This window comes from Lepus europaeus, chromosome 20 (assembly GCF_033115175.1).
Source record: "Lepus europaeus isolate LE1 chromosome 20, mLepTim1.pri, whole genome shotgun sequence".
Taxonomy (NCBI): domain Eukaryota; kingdom Metazoa; phylum Chordata; class Mammalia; order Lagomorpha; family Leporidae; genus Lepus; species Lepus europaeus.
In genome coordinates this window covers 40,427,489-40,448,766 of record NC_084846.1, presented here as the reverse complement: position 1 = coordinate 40,448,766, position 21,278 = coordinate 40,427,489, and the positions used below count along the sequence as shown (strand labels likewise).

The following is a 21,278-nucleotide window of genomic DNA, read 5'->3' as shown; positions in this document are numbered from 1 at the left end:
AATACACATTTCTGTGTACTTTTTGAAGACTCCTTATATAAAAAAAGAAGTTGTTAATTTAAAACATCTGTGATTCACACAGAATAATAATATTAGGGACTTTTTATGCAATAGGTTTTGTGCAGAAAGGACTTTAGTATGGCATATTGTAGGTGAATAATTTCTTTTGAGGATGTTTTACCTTTATGATTCACACAGAATTTTAGATGAAATTCAGGATAGTTGTTATTGTTATTATTGTTATTGAATGATCTATGAGACCTTAGTACTCGTGGGGGAAATTAGAGATTGTAATAATTGGGAAAGGAGAAAGTCATTTAAATTAGCCTCCAGTTACTGCTTCAATTGAACCCAATCTATTTAAGCCATTATTGTTCAGTTTCAACTTTCTTCCACTCTAAAATAAAGAAAGAATCTCTTCTGGGACTCTAATTTCACTTTTTGAAAACCTTTAGTGTATACATTGGAGCCTTGGATTATTTCATTCTCTTTCTTGTTCTAAAAGACAGGGCAATAACTTAATTGTGGGTTTAATTTAACATACATTATTCCTTGAATATTTGGGAATAGAATGTTCTTCTCTGCCACTCTTTGGCTATCCCCAGATACTCTGACAATTCTGATGACCTGTAACCACTGGTTTTCATGGCAGGCGTGGTATGGCTTGCCAAGGTAACAACACTGTCCTGGGTGAGCAGTGAGCCCTTCTTTGCACAGTGCCTCTCAGACATATCCATGTGTGAGCCAAGAATAGTGGAGCTGAGTGCTGAAGCAGACAGTAGGGAGCAGGAGCCCTCTGTGCGGTTCTGTGTTCCATCTCTATGCAGTTTTTCAGTCTACTCCATAACAGGTGTCTCGGCAGCTACAAAATAATGGTTGCTCTTCCATTTGCTCACCTCCAGCTCAACAAATTGATGTTCCAGAAAGATGTTTTAGGTTTATTTTGTGGCTCTCTGTGCCCTATACAAACCATTAAGTACCTCACATTCTACACTTACCCAGTCTGAGAACTGTGTTCTTGGAGGAGTCACAGCCTCCTAATGACATCTTTTAGGGCGTTCGGCTTTCCAGTGTTTGGGGTCTTGGTGCGTCCAGGAAAATGACATCTGATTTCAGATATGATTCTCTCTAAATTATCTGCTGTCTGATGGGATGACTGATCCTGGGCCTTGCCTCCCTCTGAGTACCATTCCATTACCTCCCATCAGCCAGACTCCCATTTGCTGCCATGGTCCTTCATCTCTTCCATTTGCTTTCCTTTCTGAAATGTTTCTGTAAACGCTTTTAGTGCCTTTCTGCTCACTGACTCCACGGGCTTTTTTCTGTTAGGTTTCAGCCTTCTCTGTATTTCAGCACTCCCAGTATCAGTGGTGACTCATCTTTTCAGGCGGTTCAGGCCAGGTTGTGCTGTGGGAGCAGTGTCTTAGTGGCTGTCAACCACAGAGCTTTATTCCTCACTCGTGACGACGTGAATGGCGGCTATGCTTTGTTTTACCCTCATCTGGGGATATGGGTTGGAGAAAGAACCCCTGTCTGGAACATTGTGAGACTCGTGGCAGTGGGAAAAGCCGTGGGGGGACCATGTGGTGCCTCTTACAGCCTTGTCTCAGAAGCAGCAGAAGACGTTTTTGTTCATGTTGCATGACTCAGGGCAAGCCTGCCATGAGCTTGGTGCTCCCAGGCAAGCAGTATAATCCTCCCTCCAAAACACATCTTGTAGGGATGTACAGTCCACATGGACAATAGCACAATTTCCTAAACTCTTTTAAAAAACTTTTTATATTTGATAGCCTGTCCTTATTGGAGAGGGAGTCATCCTGAGGCTCTAGGAGATACCAGAAACTGCAGATAATACTGAATCACATGGGCACTGGTTTTCCTATATGTGTGAGAGACCTTTAATAGGTAGATGAAAAATTCACAATATGAAAAAATGCAGATTTCAAAAACTTCCTTGTACCCATGTCCTTAAATTCCTTAAATTCCATTTTCTGTGAGCTTTTAAAAATACCTTTATTTTTACATAGAGTTCAATTTATAAGTTAGACACAGTAAGAGACTCACAATTCGCCATAGCATAGATCTTAGCAAATTAATTAACCCTAAGTTTTTATCTGGTAGGACCTGAGTTTACAGAGATGCAAAAATAGCTTGAGCTTAATTTAAATACAAAAAAAATCTTATCTGAATTCTACATAGATTTCATAGCAATAATATCACTATGTCTGCCCTCTACAAGTGCTATATGAAATACACTGGGAGTCAAGCATAGTATTAAAACAAACACTTTGGCACGGGCATGGTGGCACCATGGGTTAAGCCACCACTTTATGTTGCCAATTTCCCATATCAGAGTACCAGCATGAGTCCTGGCTGCACTGTTTCCAATCCAGCTTCCTGCTAATGTGCCTAGGATGGGAGTGGAAGATGTCCCGAGCACTGCACTTGCCACCCATGTGGGTGACCAGAATGGAGTTCCTGGCTGCTGGCTTTGATCTAGCCACAACCTGACTATTGCTGCCCATTTGGAGAGTGAACCTGTAAATAGAAGATCTCTCTTTCTCCCTTTCTTTCACTCTCTCTCTCCCTCCCTCCCTCTTTCCCTGTTTGCCTTTAAAATAAGTAAATGTTTTGAAAAACCAAATGTTTATTTTCAGAGTTTTTTGATGTTAATCTCCATTAATCCTTAAATATGATGGGTATTTTGTCTTAGTTTCATATCCCCAAAGTACTTTGAGTAAGGCAATTATAGAGCTAAGTGTAACCTTTGCAATGCAATATTTTTGATGAAATATTTTCATTCCACTACAAGATTGTAGTTTATTTGTTAGTTAAAAACTAACAAATGCTTGTTGAAAAGAATATGAGTATTATAGTTCTCTCTCACCATTACACTTGAGGTAGAATTGAGCTCTGTGAAATTTTGTTAAATTATTATGTAATTACAGTGCAACTGTTTTTAAAGTTTGTTTATTTTTCAAGTCATTATGAGAGAGGGGGAGAGAGAGAGATGGAGAGAGAGAATATGAATGCAATATCTTCCATATACCGGTTCACTCCCCTGGGAGCCAAGAACTCCATTCAGGTCTCAAATATGTGTGGTAGGGACCCAAATACTTGAAACATCATCTCCTTCCTCCTTCCAGCAGGAAGCTGGATCATAAGCAGAAGTAGGATTGGATCTTAGGCACTCCTCCCTATATGGAATGTGGGTGTCCCAAGTGGCAGTTTAAACTGCTGTGCTACAAGACCTAAGTGAATGTATTTTTATTTTTCAGTTGCAGTGTCTTAGAACACAGTGTGTGCCCCTAGCACCTAACTTTTCCAAGCCTGATAGTGTTTTGCACCTGCCAGCATTGATTATTCTTTGCCCAAGTGCTTTCTTTGGCTGTTGGAGACTTCTCTGCCTTTGTGTACATGCGTTGGAGAATTAATGTTCCCTCAACCAATGGCTGACAGCAGCTGGAGGACAAATGCCCAAGCTCCCTTGGCCTTCAGAGTGTGGATAAGGTGTTTGGTTGGCACCATCTCCTGGAGCTTCCCAGTGGGACTGAAGCCTGGTTGCCCACAGTGGTTATTTGCTTGGTGGGGTACCCCTCAGTGGCTCTCTTCACTTCTCCACTCCTCTCTTGGCATTTCCTGCATATACATATAATCTGCATCTTTAGAGTCTCCAGAACCTGAATTAAAATAAGCATTTATATTTCAAAATTAATATTTAACAATTTCTTATTTTGATATAGTCCAATAGAAAAGATAACTACAGAGGTAATTTAAAATTTCCTGTGGGCTACATTAAAAATGGAAAACGGGAGAAATTAATTTCAATCATATAGTTTAACCAAATATATCAAAACTATTATCATTTTAGCATGTATTAAGTACAAAATATATTAATGAGACATTTCATATTTTTTATCCTAAGTCTCTGAGATTTGTTGTATCGATTACATTGAGTCTGTGATATACCTCCAATACATCTTCATTTGAATTAGCAGCATTGCAAGTGCTCACCCACTGCACGTGGCTAGTGGCTACCATGTCCACACAGGGATGATCATGTTGTTGTCCCCTTGTAAGACCCCTGCTAAAAGTAAATATTAAAATATTATAGTAAAGGGTTAAAAAGTTTAGCTGCTGACAGTAGACATCCCTTAAAATAACTGTGTCTCCACCTGCCTGCAGAATAACCTTGGGAAACTGCTCTGTGTAACTGTCTCACGCGATAACACTTGCAGAAGTCCGGAAAAGAGTTGCAGTAAGGTTCTGTGACCATTGTATAAACTTACCCCTTCCCTCACTAAAATCGCAACAAGAGTTTGCCCTTCAAAATAGCCAATCACCAAACGCCCCGCATACATATGTTAATCAGGTGGCTATTGTCTTTAAAAACTGCTGTAACCCCTGCTCAGGGCTCTCTCGCTCTCTTGACTGCCTGAGGTGTTGGGGAGCCCATTTGCGCAAACGTATTAATAAATATCCTCTTGCTTTTGCATCTACTGGGCTGGAGTTTTGGGTCTTTGGGCGACCACCCGAGTGCGTTGGATTCCCAGATTTGGGGTCCTTCACCCTATGTGTCAATTGTATTGTCTTGAATATGTAGGAACCTGACTGGTGGATTATATCTTCTCCTTGTAGCAAAATATTCCTTGCCTTTTCCTTTTCTTCTTCTAAGTTGATTAAATTCTTTATAAATAGCTAGACTGATGGGCATTACCACTTTCTTTAGTCTGTGTACACGTATTTACATTCTTCCAAGAATGAGTCTCTGATAATAATGACTTTGAGATTTATTGCTTCTTTCATGCTTGCATGCAGAAATGAAGACAAGGTGTTTAGCATCTCTCTGCTTGTATGTTTTTCAGGCAGAGGGTACCAGACTTCAGCGAGAACTCCGAGGATATTTAGCAGCAATCAAAGGTAATGTGTATTAGTTGTTTACTGCATATTACCCAGCACAGGTTGTTCTTGAAATTTACAAGTGACAGGAAGTGTTAATTACAAAGCCAAGTGGCTTTCTGGCAAGTTGAATCCTTGAACACAGGTGTCCCAATCTACCCACCCTCGCATTCCCTTTTAAATGAGATCCAAAATATATGAGGACAAAATATATCTGCCCTTATGCTGGGAACTAAGAATAGGTGCCACCTCCATGCCAGGGATTTCTAGGAAGCTTTGTTAGAGAGAGTAAGCTTGAGACCTTTTTTAAGAAAAACTGCAACTTGCTTGCATCCCAAGGGAGAGAGGATGCCAGATCTAGAACCTTCACAGACTTAGACTTAAGTCCCCCTACTGGAAGGGACAGGAGTGGTGGTAGAGGCCTGGGGAAGGACATCAGGAAACAAGGACCTGGACTGCCCATGACTTGTGTGAACCTGCGTGTACGGCTGCGTGTGCAGCTTTCTCTCATATGCAGCACAGGGACACAGAGACCCTTGCCTTGGCTTTGGGTCTGTGCCGTGGAAGGCAAAGAAATGAGGCTAGCAGGGGAGAGGAGAGACCTGCAGGTGGGGAGTGAGGGGAGTGCTCTGGCAGTGTCTGCCCATCATTCATCATTAGACTCCCTGCCCTGAGTCAGAGCTGAGAGCACCCACGGTTGTCGTATATCGGCAGGCATGTTTTGAGATCAAAGAGGGAGATTCTCTGACAAGGGGTCTTAGGAAAACTGGCCAAGCAGAAAAAAGTGAGAGTCTCGACCTCAAACAGTGTACCCACCATTCCAATTCCAGACGAAGATTTAAATATGCACACAGAAATGCTGTCAAGTACTAGAAAAAAGGCTGGTAGATTTAGTCTCTCATCTTGGGTGGGCGAGGTCTTTAACTTAGAAGGCAGGAAAGAAAATTGGGAGATTTGGCCTCATAAATGATAAAAGATCAGTGTTTTTAAAAAGCTATTGTTTTGGGGCTGGCGCTGTGGCTGCTTAAAGCCCTGCCCTGAAGCGTAGGCATTCCATATGGGCGCCGGTTCTAGTCCCGGCTGCTACTCTCCCGATCCAGCTCTCTGCTATGGCCTGGGAAAGCAGTGGAGGATGGCCCAGGTCCTTGGGCCCCTGCACCCACGAGGGAGACCTGGAAGAAGCTCCTGGCTCCTGGCTTCAGATCGGTGCAGCTCCAGTCATTGCGGCCATGTAGGGAGTGAACCAGCGGATGGAAGACCACTCTCTCTATCTCTACCTCTCTCTGTAAATCTGTCTGCCAAATAAATAAAATAAATATTTTAAAAAATAAAGTAAATAAAAATTAAAAGCTATCGTTTTGCCATGTGAACCAAGATATAAAGAGCTCAATAAGTGAACTAAATAAATATCAATTGGCTAAATGAAAGACGCCATGACGTATGAAGAGGAAAACAGCCAAAGAAGGACAATGGATGAGTAAAAAAATGTGAAAAGTTCTTATCCTCATAAATAATGAACTAATAGTCAATCAAAACATATGCTATTATTTTCTTCCACATGTTCAAGGTCATTAAAAATACAAAACCCCAAAATGTTAGGGGAGCTATGGGGAGTGGACTGCTGCGTGCATTGCTGGATGGACAGTTTTCCTGGAGAGCAATTTGGCAAAAACCTTTAAATGAAGATTCTCATATTTTTGGCCTGCTTTTTGGCATAGCAGTGCCATTTTTTAAAATATGCACATGTATGCGTATATACATATTTTAAAAATCGTTTACTTGTGAGGGAAAAAGGGAGGGAGGGAGAGCGCTTCTGTCTGATGATTCATCTCCAAATGCTTTTAAGGATCAGGGATGGACCAAGTTGAAGCCTGGAGCTGAGAGCTTAATCCAGGTCTCCCATTTGGGTGGCAGGAACCCAACTACTTGAACTCATCACTCTGCCTCCCAGAATCTGCACTAGCAAGAAGCTGGAGTCAGGAGCCAGGGCTGAATCGGGAACTCGGGTACCCCAGTATGGGATGGGGCCATCTTATTCACCAGGCTTACCCCTGGAATGAATTTTAACCAGGTGACTTCTGAGCTTCTCAGAGCCTTTGCCACACTGATGTGATGTCCGGATTGCCTGTGAGGTGGGCAGGAACTCCATGAGTTATTTGTCTCATGAAGAATTAGTACCATTCCTTGGAACACATTTTTTGGTTTTGAGAACACATTTAGAGACAAGGGAGATTCTTTAAGCTGATAACTATTTGCATTTTCAAAGTGCTCTTATGGCTGGTTTTTGTCTTCAAGAGACAGGGAGCATAATTTCAGCATTTTAGCAGCATTGATAGCAGAGTAAGGTCTGGCCCTGGAGCACCATGGACTACAGGGCAATTATTGTGCAAAAAGCACTGAGCCTCCCAACCTGGAGCTCCTCATCTACACAGTGATCTTGTTCCTCCGGAAGCCCCCTAAACTCTTAAACTGGCATTCTGTAAAGTAAGAGTTAAATAAGATCCACTCTGTTCTTCATCTTACTTTCGTGGGTCTCTGAGTGGCCTTCCCCTCTGTTGGCTTTCTGCTTTCTGCAGTTGCCTAGCCTTTGCAGGGCGGGGCTTCTACTTTCATTGATTTCAGCAGCCACCATCTCTTGAGTACCTTTGTGTGCCTGACATGGTTCTAAGAAATCTCAATGCAGAGATGCTCAGGACACAGCGCTTGCCCTCAAGGAGCGTGCAGCTAAGGTGGGGTGACAGTTAAAGAAACGAAAAGGCCAGATAGGCATAGTGATAGGAAATTCGATGTAAGTGTGCGCTGAGTGCCTTGTTGCATAGGACAGGTCTCTATCCTGCAGGGGACTGTTCAGGAATTGTCCTTCGAGGGAACTTATCCTAAATAGACCCAGGGAAGGAGGCAGTGTTGGTCATCATGCTGGCAGAACAGGTTGATGTTGGAAGGAAAGTCCAGGTGTAAGAAGCAACCTGAGGACCAGGGGGCAGGCAGGTGGAAGCATGGGCTCCCTAGGGAACAAATAGGTTAGCAAGGTGCAAGCAGAAAACTGAGCTGAATGAGGCGTGGCAATATGGACAGTGTTCATATATAGAAGAGCTTTATGTATCATATCATGCCAGGGCTTTATTACACCCTTGAGGAGGGGAGTCATCAAGTTATTACAGGATTGTAGGTAAGGGAATATGTCCCATGATCAGATGAGCATCTTAAAAAAATAGTTATCGCAGTTGTGTGGAATTTAGGCTAGAGGAAATAATACTGTAAGACAATTTATTATAGGGATCTCTTTCCGTAGTTTATTCCTCCTCCTCCTCCTACTACTACTATTACTACTACTAGTAGTAGTTAATATATATTGAGGACTTAATATACCAGGCACTGAGTTAAGCTTTTTATGTGCCCTGATTTAAATAATTCTCTGTGCAACCTTATCACAGATAATATTTTTGTGGAGAGGAGATTTTACTCTTTGGGAAATTGAGGTTTAGGATGATAGCAATTTGCCCAAAAACCACACAGATGGTATGTAATGGAAACAAGATTGTAACAAAAGCTGATTGATTGCAAATAATCATGTTAATTGTTATGCTATGTGGCCTCCAAAAATGTTTTTCATAATGATGGCTGACATTTGGATGGTTGATGTGTACCAATTATTTTGCTGAACCATTTACGGAGATTAGATTTTATCTAATCCAAACAATAGATGGTGCCTGCCTAACCCAGCACTGTGGCAGTGAGCAGGCAAGGAATGGCTGCATTTGAGAATCGGGCATCTTTGGTGTTTCTCGATGGTAAGTGCAGCTTTGGAGGATAAATCTAGGATGACTTCTGGTTTCCTGACTGGGTCAGTGGCATAGCATTCATGAGGACTGGGAGACGCAGTAGGAACAGGTTTGGACGGGAGCATTAGGGGCTGGTTTTAGACATTTAAAAGTTGTTTCCTTTTGTCTTAAGTAGAGTTCCTAGTCTATTACTTTGCTAGGGCTGTCATAACAAGGAACATAGACTAGGCTACTTAAATAGTAGTAATTTATTATCCTCACATTTCTAGAGGCTGCAAGTCCAAGAGCAGGATACCAACAGGGTTCCTTCATTCTTATGATTTATGTTTATTTATTACATTTTTATTAGCATGCAATGCTCATACATTTGTATGGGATTCAGTACAGGATTTCAACACATGACCCACAACGTGCACTGATCAAAGCAGGTAATAAGCATTTCTATGTCCTTCTCCTTTCTTTACGTTTGGGGCCTACCAGCTCCTCTCTTCTTGTTCTTCCTCCAGTATACAAATACTAATTCTTGCAAACTGTAGTCACCTCACTGTACTATGGAGCACTAGAGCTTATTTCTGCCCATGTTTTGGTACCTGTTACCCAGCCTTCCTCTATCCTGCTCTCCACCATTACCAGTGGTCATCACTATTCTAGACAAGTGAAGTTTGAGGTATTGGTAGGGCATCCAGTGGAGGCGTCCAATAGGGATTTGGAATTAGTAGTCATTGGCCTGTGGGTGACAGCAGAGGCCAGACACATGGCTGGTGAACACACAAGCTCTGTTCTAAAGGGAGTTTGGCTCAGGTAGCATGAGGAATATTTGTTATGTGCATATGACTTGTTCCCCAAGGATGTGGCTGAGGGGCAAGGCTGACTACTCTTGAACCACCTGCTTGTTTTTCCACTCTTGCTCTGCTCCTTCTGACTCCTCTCCCTCTCCCTCTCCCCCTCCCCTTTCACTCCCCCTCCCTCCTGCAATCCTCTGAGGCAGTCGCTGTCTTCTTACAGAGTTCTCTTCTGAACAGTGATGCAAAGTTGCTAGATACTTGCAATAATTTAGACTTTCTTTTCATGGTTTGTTGCTGCTGCTGGTTATTGTCATAATTTATTGGAAGTCATGTTATTTTTAACTAAAACGCACACCCTCAGGCTGTGCAAGCTCAGGTTGTAGCAGTGCAAGCTATGCAGTATGTCTCAGAGGGTGAAAATAGATGCTCACAAATTGGGTTGCAAGTGGAAATAGAGGATGTTGCATAAAATATCTCGGAGAAGGCCCAAAAGTTTGAAGAGAGGAAAGTGGTTCCTATCCAAAAGTATTAGTAATTCTTGTACATGTGATGCAGGGCAATTGTCTCACAGTTTTGGAAATCACTGGGCTGTTAAGAAAATGTTGAGTATTAGATATTATTGTGTCAGAGGTCATTTAGCATCTGGACTGCTTTAATGTTGCCAAATTACTTTGAAGGAAATTTGGGTTTTAGATTTTGGGTTTTTGTTTTTTTTTCCCCAAGAACTTTTTGTCAGCAGAGCAAAGTCTGTCTTAGTGCATTTTGTGCTGCTGTAACAAAATATCTGAGCCTGGGTAATTTATAAAGAACAAAAATTTGTCTGTTGGGTCTGGAGTCTGGGAAATCCAAGACTTGAGAGACCACACCTGGTGAATGCCATCTTGCTGCATCATAACATGGGTGAGAAAGCGAGAGAGAAGAGGAAGACAAACTCACTCTATAGGGACCCCACTGACGTGATACCTAACACACTCATGAGATGAGGGCAGAGTCCTACACACCTTTCCAAGGTCCCACCTCAGAAATCGGCCCTGCACTGGGTTTTTTTTTTTTTTTTTATTTCTCCTGAGAGAACTCTGATTTTGTGTCCTCTATCTAGCCCAGCCTGATTTCATACCTCTTAGGGACAAAGGGCATGAAACCAACTGGGCCAGGTGCATCTCCCAGCTGATGGGGAGCCTTTAGTGCCTCCTCTGAGTCACCAGCCATTCTTTGCTCTAGCTGGTGAACTGTCAACATGGCAACCCCACACTCGCACTGCTCGTTTTCAGGGGTGGGGGTAGAGGGGACCAGGAAAGACTTGGTGGTGCCCTACATCATCATGCGCCACTCAGAAATGTTAGATCTTCCTTACTACTACTAATATTTTTGAAGTGTATCAAATGAAAATCTAACAAGACCTCAGGCCTCTGGGCTTAAGAATCCATAGCTTTCTTGGAGCTTTAATTTAAAACTCCATTCATAGCTTTTAATAATATTGGGAAAAGAAAAACCCTCCTTCCTTAAAAATTTATAAAGTCAGGCCACTTAATCAATTTAACCACTTTCACCATTTTTACCATTTTAAGCCACTTAATCACCCTAATTTTTATGCCTTGCAATCCTATTGATTTCGCTTCTACTGACTGCTAACACTGCTTGACTTCTCATATTTACAGTTGTTAAAGATTGATTTCATTTTTAGGACTCTGAAGTAGAATAGACCAGTGCTCTTCTTAGTGACCTGAACAGTTATGGTTTGATGCTCCTTAGCAAGGGCTGGCACACTTAATGGGATGCATTATAGTTTTTGGAGTTTTTAGCTCCAAGACCCAATATCTATCATCATTTAAGTAATAGGAAATATACAATGTGATAAGTCTTTTTTTTTAAGATTTATTTATTTATTTATTTATTTATTTAGAGAGGCAGAGTGGATAGTGAGAGAGAGAGAAAGGTCTTCCTTTTTGCCGTTGGTTCACCCTCCAATGGCCGCTGCGGCTGGCGCATCTTGCCGATCCGAAGCCAGGAGCCAGGTGCTTCTCCTGGTCTCCCATGCGGGTGCAGGGCCCAAGCACCTGGGCCATCCTCCACTGCACTCCTGGGCCATAGCAGAGAGCTGGCCTGGAAGAGGGGCACCTGGGATAGAATCCGGTGCTCCAACCGGAACTAGAACCCGGTGTGCCGGCGCCGCAAGGCGGAGGATTAGCCTGTTAAGCCACGGCGCCGGCCAGATTTATTTTATTTATTTGAAAGGCAGTGTTACAGAGAGATGTAGAGACACACAGATAGAGGGCTTCCATCTGTTGGTTCACTCCCCAAATGGCCACAATGGCTGGATATAAGCTGATATGAAGCCTGGATCTGGGAGCATCTTCCAGGTCTCCCACATGGGTGTGGGGGTTCAAGGATTTGGACCATCTTCTGCTGCTTTCCCAGGCCATAGAAGAGAGTTGGATTGGAAGGGGAGCATCTGGGACTCAACCTGGTGCCCATATGGGATGCCAACACTGTAGGCTGGGGCTTTAACTCACTGTGCCACAGCATGGGGCCCAATGTGGTACGTCTTGTAGACCCTCAAGGAAAGATGTGATTACACATACAAGCAGCAGTTGTGCCTTTACGGTTTTTTTCTTACATGTTTAACTAGTACTCACAATTTTTTTCTCACATAGAAAAGTAGGGGAATAGATAAGAGAACCTTCACTCAATTCTTTTTCTCATTTTTTGAAAAATAAACATGTAAGGGCCAGCATTGTGGTGCAGTGGGTTAAGCCACCATTTGTGACACTGGCATCCAATATCAAAGTGCCAACTCAAGTTTTGGATGCTCTGTTTATGATCCACCCTCCTGCTAAGGCACTTAGAAAACAGTAATGATAATCCAAGTATTTGGGCCCCAGTCACCCACATGGGAAACCTGGGTACAGTTATTGGCTCCTAGTTTCCACTTGACTCAACCCCAGCTATTGCAGACATTTGGGGAATGAACCGGTGAGTGGAAGATTCCCCCTCTCTCTCTCTCTTTCTGTCCCTGCCTCACTTTCTGTCATGCTACCTTTCAAATAAATAAGCACTTTTTGAAATAAAAAAAAATACATAAAAGTTGGACCTATTTATGTGGTATGATATGATATTTCTGTACATGTATCCATTGTACAATATTCCAGTCAACTCCACATCTGTATCCGTGTAACAGAAGTTGTTTTTCTCCAATGTTAGGCATGCAAGAGGCCTCCATGAAGCTCACTGAGTCACTGCATGAAGTCTATGAGCCGGACTGGTATGGACGGGAAGATGTGAAAATGGTTGGCGAGGTGAGAGCCAGAATGGTCTCACACGAGAGGTCTGGGGTGGCTTCTGCAGGGCTCCCACCAAATCCTGCTCATTCTGCCTATCCCCCTGACCATACCCCCAACCATACCACTTAACTGCCTTGATCAGGATGGAGGCCATGTACCCAGAAGGCATCGTGCACTTCTGCTCCCTGGATCAATCCAAAGTCACGGCCAAAGGTGACAATAACTATGAAACCATGTAGATAGAAAGCTGTGGATACAAGATTATGTTTTCTTCAAAACAACAATAGTATTTTGCTGATGGGCCTAAACAGCCCAGCTCTAACAGACCTGAATCATGCTGTGCCTTTGTGCACTAACTGCGCCAAGATGCCCCTCATCCCCCTCTCCACAGTCGCTCCCTGACTACAGGTTGGAAGTTGGAGAAGCATTCATTCCCTTGCACTGCCAGGTACTGTCATTACTGATGTGAGGGCCTCAGGGCACACACAGTTAGCCTGCTCCAAGGAACTTATTTCAGGAAATCTGTGGCCCTACAGATGTTATTATGCCTGAAATCTGATTTCTATCCCAGGGTCTCTGGCTGGTGTGAGGTAAGTGGATGTTGCTGCTTTATGTATAAAGCTGAATGGGGCAGAGACAAGAGTAACACTGTGTGGCAAGGGACTGTTTCTTTAATAATCTTGGGCTTTAGTTTCCTCATCTTCAAAATGAGAATAATAATTGTATGTATATATTATGGACACATTGAAAACCTTTGTGTTTGTGTCATCTAGTAAGGGCTCAGTGCATGTTATGATTACTGATAGCAGAAAGCCATCGGCTATGGATTTTGTTACCTCCAAAGTCTTTGCTCTAGTGAAGAGCAGTTTGTCCTGTCATCCACCTTTGGATAATTACTGTTGTTCATCCAGGCAAACTATTTTTACCATCTTAGATTTCTTCTGTATAAAAACACCATGTTTAAATGTCATGGTATAAAATATTCCCTTTGTAAACTTCTGGTGAATAGGCTGGCGCCGCGGCTCAATAGGCTAATCCTCCGCCTAGTGGCGCCGGCACACCGGGTTCTAGTCCCAGTCAGGGCACCGGATTCTGTCCCGGTTGCCCCTCTTCCAGGCCAGCTCTCTGCTGTGGCCAGGGAGTGCAGTGGGGGATGGCCCAAGTACTTGGGCTCTGCACCCCATGGGAGACCAGGATAAGCACCTGGCTCCTGCCATCGGATCAGCGTGGTGCGCCAGCCACAGCGTGCCGGCCGTGGCGGCCATTGGAGGGTGAACCAACGGCAAAAGGAAGACCTTTCTCTCTGTCTCTGTCTCACTGTCCACTCTGCCTGTCAAAAATTAAAAAATAAATAAATAAATAAAACTTCTGGTGAATAGTATATGCTTTTTTTAAAGAAGAAAGAAACTCATCTCTCACCTAAAGGAATTTGGAGGTTGGCAGCCTGGGAATAGCACAGTAGGCCCACAAGTATGAAGGGCCTATTTTTTCCATCCTTAGGCCGCCTCTCTCGGGTTCAAGATGACTCTCTGAGCCCTGGCCACACAGCTCCCATTTCTGCATTCCGGTCAACAATAAGAAGGAAGTTGATCTGGAAGGAGGGCTCACTTCTTACTTTTCATGACACTTCCTGCAGGTACATCCCATTGGCCAGAATTAGTCACGTGGCTACACCTACCTGCAATGGCATCTGGGAAATGGAGTCTTTATCATAGGTGACTATGTGCCCAGCTGAAGTTAAAGGTTCAGTTAATAAGAACAAAAGGTAAAAACTGGAGAACAGTTTAGCAGACTCTGTCAGGAAACCCAAAATGTAGACGTGAAAGAAGTGTAAAGATACACCCTTGAGCACCTCCTCTGTGCCTGTGAGTCCGTGGAACACTTTACCTTATCAACACATTTAATTGGGAAAACTGAACTTAGGGGAGGTTTGGTTTCCCAAAGTCACACAGCTGGGATAAGAATCATGCTCTGGGATAACAGACAAAGCTCATGGGCTTTGAATTCAAGGAGACAGATGTGGGTTGAAACCTAGGTCCGTCATTTATCAACTGGATGGCCTTGGCCACATTATGTGACATCTCTGGGCTTCAATCTCTTCTGTATAGTGGCAATAACAAGTCTTTCTTCATAAAACTATTGTGAGAACCAAAGGACTATAGAGACATATGGGCACACATACACACACACACACACATTAACCCAGGGCCTTGAAATAGAGATATAATAATAATAGTAAGAAGTAATGTTTATTGTGTGTTTATTATAGTCAGTACTCCATAAGTGGTAAGGCTCATTCCAATACAACTGTAAATTTTCTTTCTTTGTGAAGGCATCGACCATGGTTCATTTCCGGATAGTCTAGGATGGCTTCCAATTTCACCGTTTGCTTCAGAAGCAAATTGTCTCCATGGAATTCAGTCTCCTAGCACCAAAGCCCATCTGAAGGAATAGGAGGACCTTTGGAAGCTTCTACATTCTTTAGAAATTCAGTATTAGAAACTCATTTTTTTTTTTAACAAACTGAGCTTTCACATAGTCTATATTGTTAATTAGAACTTGTGGCCAAATTGCCTTAAAATGTTGCTGTATTATTATGTAAACCATATGTGTTCTAGAATCTAATGTCTTGGAAAGTATTACTTATCTAATTTTGTAGATCAGATTTTTTCCAAGTTTTGTGAAAGGTATCCAATTAAAATAATCTACAGTTGTCCTGTCATTTCTCTTGTTCTTTTAGAAATGTGATGTTCTGTGGGAAGACTTCCATCAAAAACTAGTGGATGGATCCTTGCTGACACTAGATACCTACCTGGGCCAGTTCCCAGACATAAAGGTATTTTCCTCTGTGTCTATAAAGGGAAGAATTGAATGGTCTCATGTAGTTATTGTAACATGGGGATGATAAGGAGAATTCAAAGTCCTCAAACTAACATCAGAGATAAATGGTAGTCTTTCATTTATTTAAGCATGAGATTCTTAATTTGTTCCTAGCAGATTGACATGAAATGTAGTTACAGAAATTACTTTTTTCCCTTTGGTGAACTGCTCCATCTTTTATTTCTCTACAGAAGTCTTTTTAAGACTATAGATAGGAAATCATAAATTAGAGGGACCAAAAAATTCCAATCTTCTTTTTATCCAAACATTTTATTTCACAGAACTTAACAAAGATTTCATTAGAATAAACAGTAATCACAGAAACTTCATTGTATACCTAAGAGCAATCTCAGATCATGCCTTATTTACTCTTTATTTTGCATGTGTCCATTGTACACCTGGGTATTTTTTTCTCTTTGAAAGTTTCAAGCTCAAACTGAAATATTAATATACACACATTTCAAATACATTTGCCTCTAGACCTAAACTTTGGTTTTATTTGCCACTTGGGTCCATTTCAAGGCTAAATTAATAAATAAAGGGTTGAATGATGTAGGTTTGAAATTGGCTCTGGAGGTAAAGATGGCTTTTAAACCATCTGGATTCTGGTAGCAAATTGATAGCATTATACATTTGCCTTCCCCGTACCCTGCCATCATGTGCACCATTGTATTCCCTACTCAACTTGGAGGGCCAGTTGACTGCCTTGTGCTATTCTTTCTCTGGAGCAAGAATGCCAAGAATTAGCATCAGTGGACATCTGAAATACCTCCTGTTGCATAATTCCACTTTTACCTGGCTTTCCTTTTAACCATGGCCAATCACCAGAAACTATCTGCAGTAATGTGTTCTGGCTTTGAAATATAGTGAAATTTCTTAACAAAACCATCACTCTTAATGGTAATGTTAATTTCCTTGATCCATGCAGAATTCCCAAAGACAGTTGATGAACATACAAAGAATATCTGGGGGCACTAGACAAGAATCTAGATGGATCAGAATAAATATAATGGCTCTGTAGGCAAAATGCCACAGAGAGCAAATCCAAATGATGGATTTCTCAATGATGTTATTGTAATTGTCAACAAAGTGCTTTACTGAGTCATTGGGTAAATACAGCTTAATTAAAAGGTATAAATCAGTTATTTTTAATTCTCTGAGAAATTAAAAAATTGTTTTTCCTTTTAATTCTATAAGGCTGCATGCACTAGCCTGTTAGGAGCATGACTGGGGGCATGATTGGGGGCATGTTTAGATAATCTTGATAAACACTCTGATTTTGCCTTGAAATTTGTAGCATTCGTTGAGCAACCTCAGAATAATTATCATATTTCAGAGTACTGTTTATTTCATGGTAATTTATTTTTAAAAATATCTTCTGTTTCATTTTGTTTTATTGCATTTTAGTAAGAACACTTAACATGACATCTACCCTATTCATGTTTTAAGTTTACAATACAGCATTGTTATCTACTGGTGCAATGTGATACAGCAGCTGTCTAGAATTTTCTCATCTTACATGACTGATTGTTTTCCCCATTGATTAGCAGCTCTTCATTTTCAGCTCCCCACAGCCCTACAACCATTCTGTATATCCTTTGATCTATATGAATTTGACTATGTTTGTGTATTTTCTTTGGAAAAATGTTTGTGAATGCCCATTGTCCCCATTTTTAAATTGGATATCAACATTTTGCTATTGAGCTCTAGGAGTTTTTTTATATATTTTAGAAATTAATCCCTTATCTGATATGTGGTCTTCGAGCCTTCTCTCTCTTTCTGTAGGTTGCATTTTACTCTGTTTATCGTTTCCTTTGCCATATAGAAGCTTTTTACTTTGATGTAGTCCTACTTGTTTGTTTTTGCATTTGTTACCTATACTTGTGGTGTCAAATCCAAGAAACCATTGCTATTACCAATGTCTGTTCTAAAAATTTTTTATTTAGAAGATAAATGTTTTCCCTTACGTTTTCTTCTAGGTGTTATACAGTTTCAGATCTGTCTCTAATCCATTTCAATTTGGTGTAGAGGCCTGAATTTTGTCTTCTGCATGTTTATACCCATTGGGTATTCTTTCCAAGTTTATCAAAGAACATTTGAATGTATCATATATATGGGGATTTATTTCTGGGCTCTTTATTCTTCTCTGTTAGTCTATATATGAGGTGCAATGGTTTGGATATTAGTTTGTGGGTTGAAGGGCCTTGTGCTAAAGGCTTGGTTCCTAAGGTAGGATGGTTAGACTTTTAAGAGGAAAAGGCTCATGTGAAGTCATTAGGGGTGCACCAAACCTTATTGTACAGAGAGGCCAGGCAAAGATGACTGCTTTTTTAAAAAAATAAATTTATCTATTTGAAAGGCAGAATGAGAGAGAGAAAAACGAAGAGACTGTGGGAGAAAAAGATCTTCCTTCTGCTGATTCACAACCCAAATGGCCACAATGTCCAGGGTTGGACCAGGCTAAACGCAGGAGCCTGAAGTTCCATCTGGGTCTCCCACATGGATGGTAGAGGGGCGAGTACGTGGATCAAGTTCTGCTGCCTTTCCAAGTACATTAGCAAGGAGCTGGATTGGAAGTGGAACGGCCAGGACTTGAACTGCTGCTTATATGGGATTCTGACATCACAGAATCCAGGCAACTGAACGCTTTTGCTGCACCACAACACCAATTCTGAGTTTGCTAGTGTTTTGTTGAAGTTCCCCTTTCTCTTTTGCTTTTTTTTTTTTTTTTTAATCTACATTCGTGAAGCATTTTGGACTTTTTCCTTTCTTGTGATGTTGTTGTCTGGCTTTGCTTTGATATCAGGGCCTCAGAAATGACATTGGAAGTGTTCTTTCCTTTTTGGAGGAGTTAGAGAAGGATTTATATTAATTCTTCTTTAAGTATTTAGTGGAATTCACCAATTAAGCTTTCTGGTCTTGGGTTGCTTCTCTTTGTTGGGGAGTTTTTGATTACCTATTAAAACTCTTTACTAGTTGTGAGTCTGCCCAGACTTTCTATTTCTTCATGATCCAGTCTTGGTGGGTTGTACCTTTATAGCAATTTATTTCTTCTGTGTTATTCAGTCTGTTAGTATATAATTATTTTTATTAGTCTCTTGTGATCCTTTATATTTCTTTGGCATGAGTTGTGATTTTATTGATTTAAGTCTTATTTTGTCTAGCAAAGGGTTTGTTAATTGTTTATCTGATAAAAAATCCAACTTGTAATTTTGTTGAGTTTTCTTATTTTTTTTTCCATTTCATTTATTTACGCTTGAATCTTTATTATTCTCTTGCTTCTGCTAATTTGGGTTTAGTTTGTTCTTTTTCTGATTTCTTGAGATATAAAGTTATTTGAATTTTGTTTTAAACATAGGTTCTAGAAGTTTTGTCTTAGCACTGCATTTGCTGCATCCTACAAGTTTGATATGTTTTATTTTTGTTTTCACTTACATTGAGATAATTTTTATTTTCCTTTTGATGTCTTCTTTGATCCCATTGGTTGTTTATAATTGTGTTGTCTTATTCTACATATGTCTGAATTTTCCAGTTTTCTTTCCATTTTTTAGTTACAGTTTCATTGTCTTATAGTTAGAAAAGATAATTGGTATGATTTTAGTCTACTTAAGATTATTCAAACTTGTTCTATGATCTAATGTATGATCTGTCCTTGGGAATGATCTGTGTGCACCTCAGAAGAAAATGTATTTTGATGTTGTTGGGCCAAATGTTCTGAATATGTTGGTGAGATTCCTTTGGTCTAAGTGCTCTTCATGTCCATCGCTTCCATGTTGAGTTTCTATCTGTTCTATTTATTGTGAAAGAGAACTATTGACATTTCTAACATTATTGTATTGCTGTCTATTTTCTCTCTTCAGTTTGTTAGTGTTCATTCTACATATATAGGTGCTGTTCCATTGTCTGCATATATTTGTATAATTGTTGTCACTTCCTGATGGACTGACCAGTTTCTCTTATATATTTTTTTACTTAATGTTTATTTTGTCTGATAAAAGGATAACTAGCTGTGCTCTCTTGTAATTACCATTTTCTTGGAACACCTTTATCCATCTGTTTAAGCCAATGTGTGTCCTTTAATATAAAAATCAGTCTCATAGATGCCTATAGTTGAATCTTGGGTTTGGAGGAGTTTGTTCTAGTATATATTTTTTACATTTATGTCTTTTGATTAGAGAATAAATTCCATTTACACTTAAAATATTATTGCTAGTGAAGGATCAACTATTGCCATTTTATGAATTGTTTTCTTTTTGAGTTATTTTGTCTCTCTTTTCCTCTCTTGCTATTTTCCTTTGTGTTTCATTCTTTCTTTGCATGGTTGTGCTTTGATTATTCCATTTCTCTGTGTAGATTCTATGGTGGTGATGAGGGGATTTATAAAATGTATCTCAATCTATTTTTAACTTGATAATGAACCTCAATCATATACAAAAGTCTATACATTACTTCTCTCATGCAGATAATTTATGTTGTCACAGGTTACATATATTTGTACAGTGCTTTTGTCTTTTGACTTTTATACTAGAATTAAAAGTGATTTGCCCACTGCTATTATAGTAATACAGTGTTCCATATTTGTCTAAATGTTTACCTTTGCCAACAACTTTTATATATACCTATGCTTTAAGCTTTTGTTTTCTGTTTCGTGTTCTCTAATTTCTTGTTAGAAAACTCCATTTAGCATTCTTTATAAGTAAGTCCAATGATAATAAACTTTTCCTTTTGTTTGGGAAAACCTTTGCCTATGGTGTATTTTTGAATAACAGTTTTACTGAGTATATTATTGGTTGGCAGTTTTAAAATTTTTTCTTTCTGTACCTTAAATATATTACCCACTCCTGGCTGGCTTCTACTGAAAATTTACTGGAAGTGTTATGAAGTTCCCATTGTATGTGACAAATCACTTTTGCTGTTTTCAAATTCTGTCCTTGGCTTTGATTTTGATAATTTGATTTTAATGTGTCTCAGTTTAGATTTCATTGGGTTCATTTTATTTGAGGTTCTTTGGGCTTCCTGGATCTTGGGTCCATTTCCTTCCCCTTATTCGACTGCTTTTCAACTGTTATTTCTTTGAATAAGCTTTATGATCACTTCTCTCTTCTTCTGAGATCTCATAAAGCATAAACTGGTCCACTTAATGGTCTTCTGTGTGTTCTTTAAGATTTCATCACTTTTTTTTTTCTTTTTGATTCTGTGGCCAAATGCTTTCCCATGATCTACTTTTGAGTTTACTGAGCCTCTCTTCTGCTTGATCTAATCTTTTCTTAAACCTTTCTAGTCAATTTTTCACTTCAGTTATTTTGTTCTTCTGCTCTGTAATTTCCATTTGATGTTTTTAAAATTTCATCTTTGTTGAAATTCTCACTTTGTTCATATTTGTTTTCCTGGCCTCACTGAGTATTTTCATGACCATTACTCTGACTTATCTGTCAGGAAAATCTTATGTCTCCATTTTGCTAGGGTCAATTTCTGCAGACTTATATCTTGTTCCTTTGCTCAGAACTTATCTCACTGTTCCTTCATTTTACTTAATTCTGTGTGTTGTCATCCATGTGTTAGACAGAAGTCACCTCATTTAGCATTCACACACTGGCCCCATGCAGGAGAAGACCCTTACCAATTGTCTTTCGTGGAGATTTTGGGAGCCC

At 40.3% G+C, this 21,278-nt stretch overlaps 1 protein-coding gene across 4 annotated transcripts in view; it reads left to right on the top strand.

The window, feature by feature from the left end:
- AMPH (amphiphysin) overlaps positions 1-21,278 on the top strand; it is a 219,687-nt gene that overhangs the window by 123,978 nt on the left and 74,431 nt on the right. For all 4 annotated transcript variants that reach the window (XM_062178101.1, XM_062178099.1, XM_062178100.1 and 1 more), the window contains exons 3-5: positions 4,866-4,920; positions 12,668-12,762; positions 15,488-15,583. In XM_062178101.1, coding sequence (XP_062034085.1) covers positions 4,866-4,920; positions 12,668-12,762; positions 15,488-15,583 — 246 coding nt within the window. The remainder of the gene's footprint in view (positions 1-4,865; positions 4,921-12,667; positions 12,763-15,487; positions 15,584-21,278) is intronic.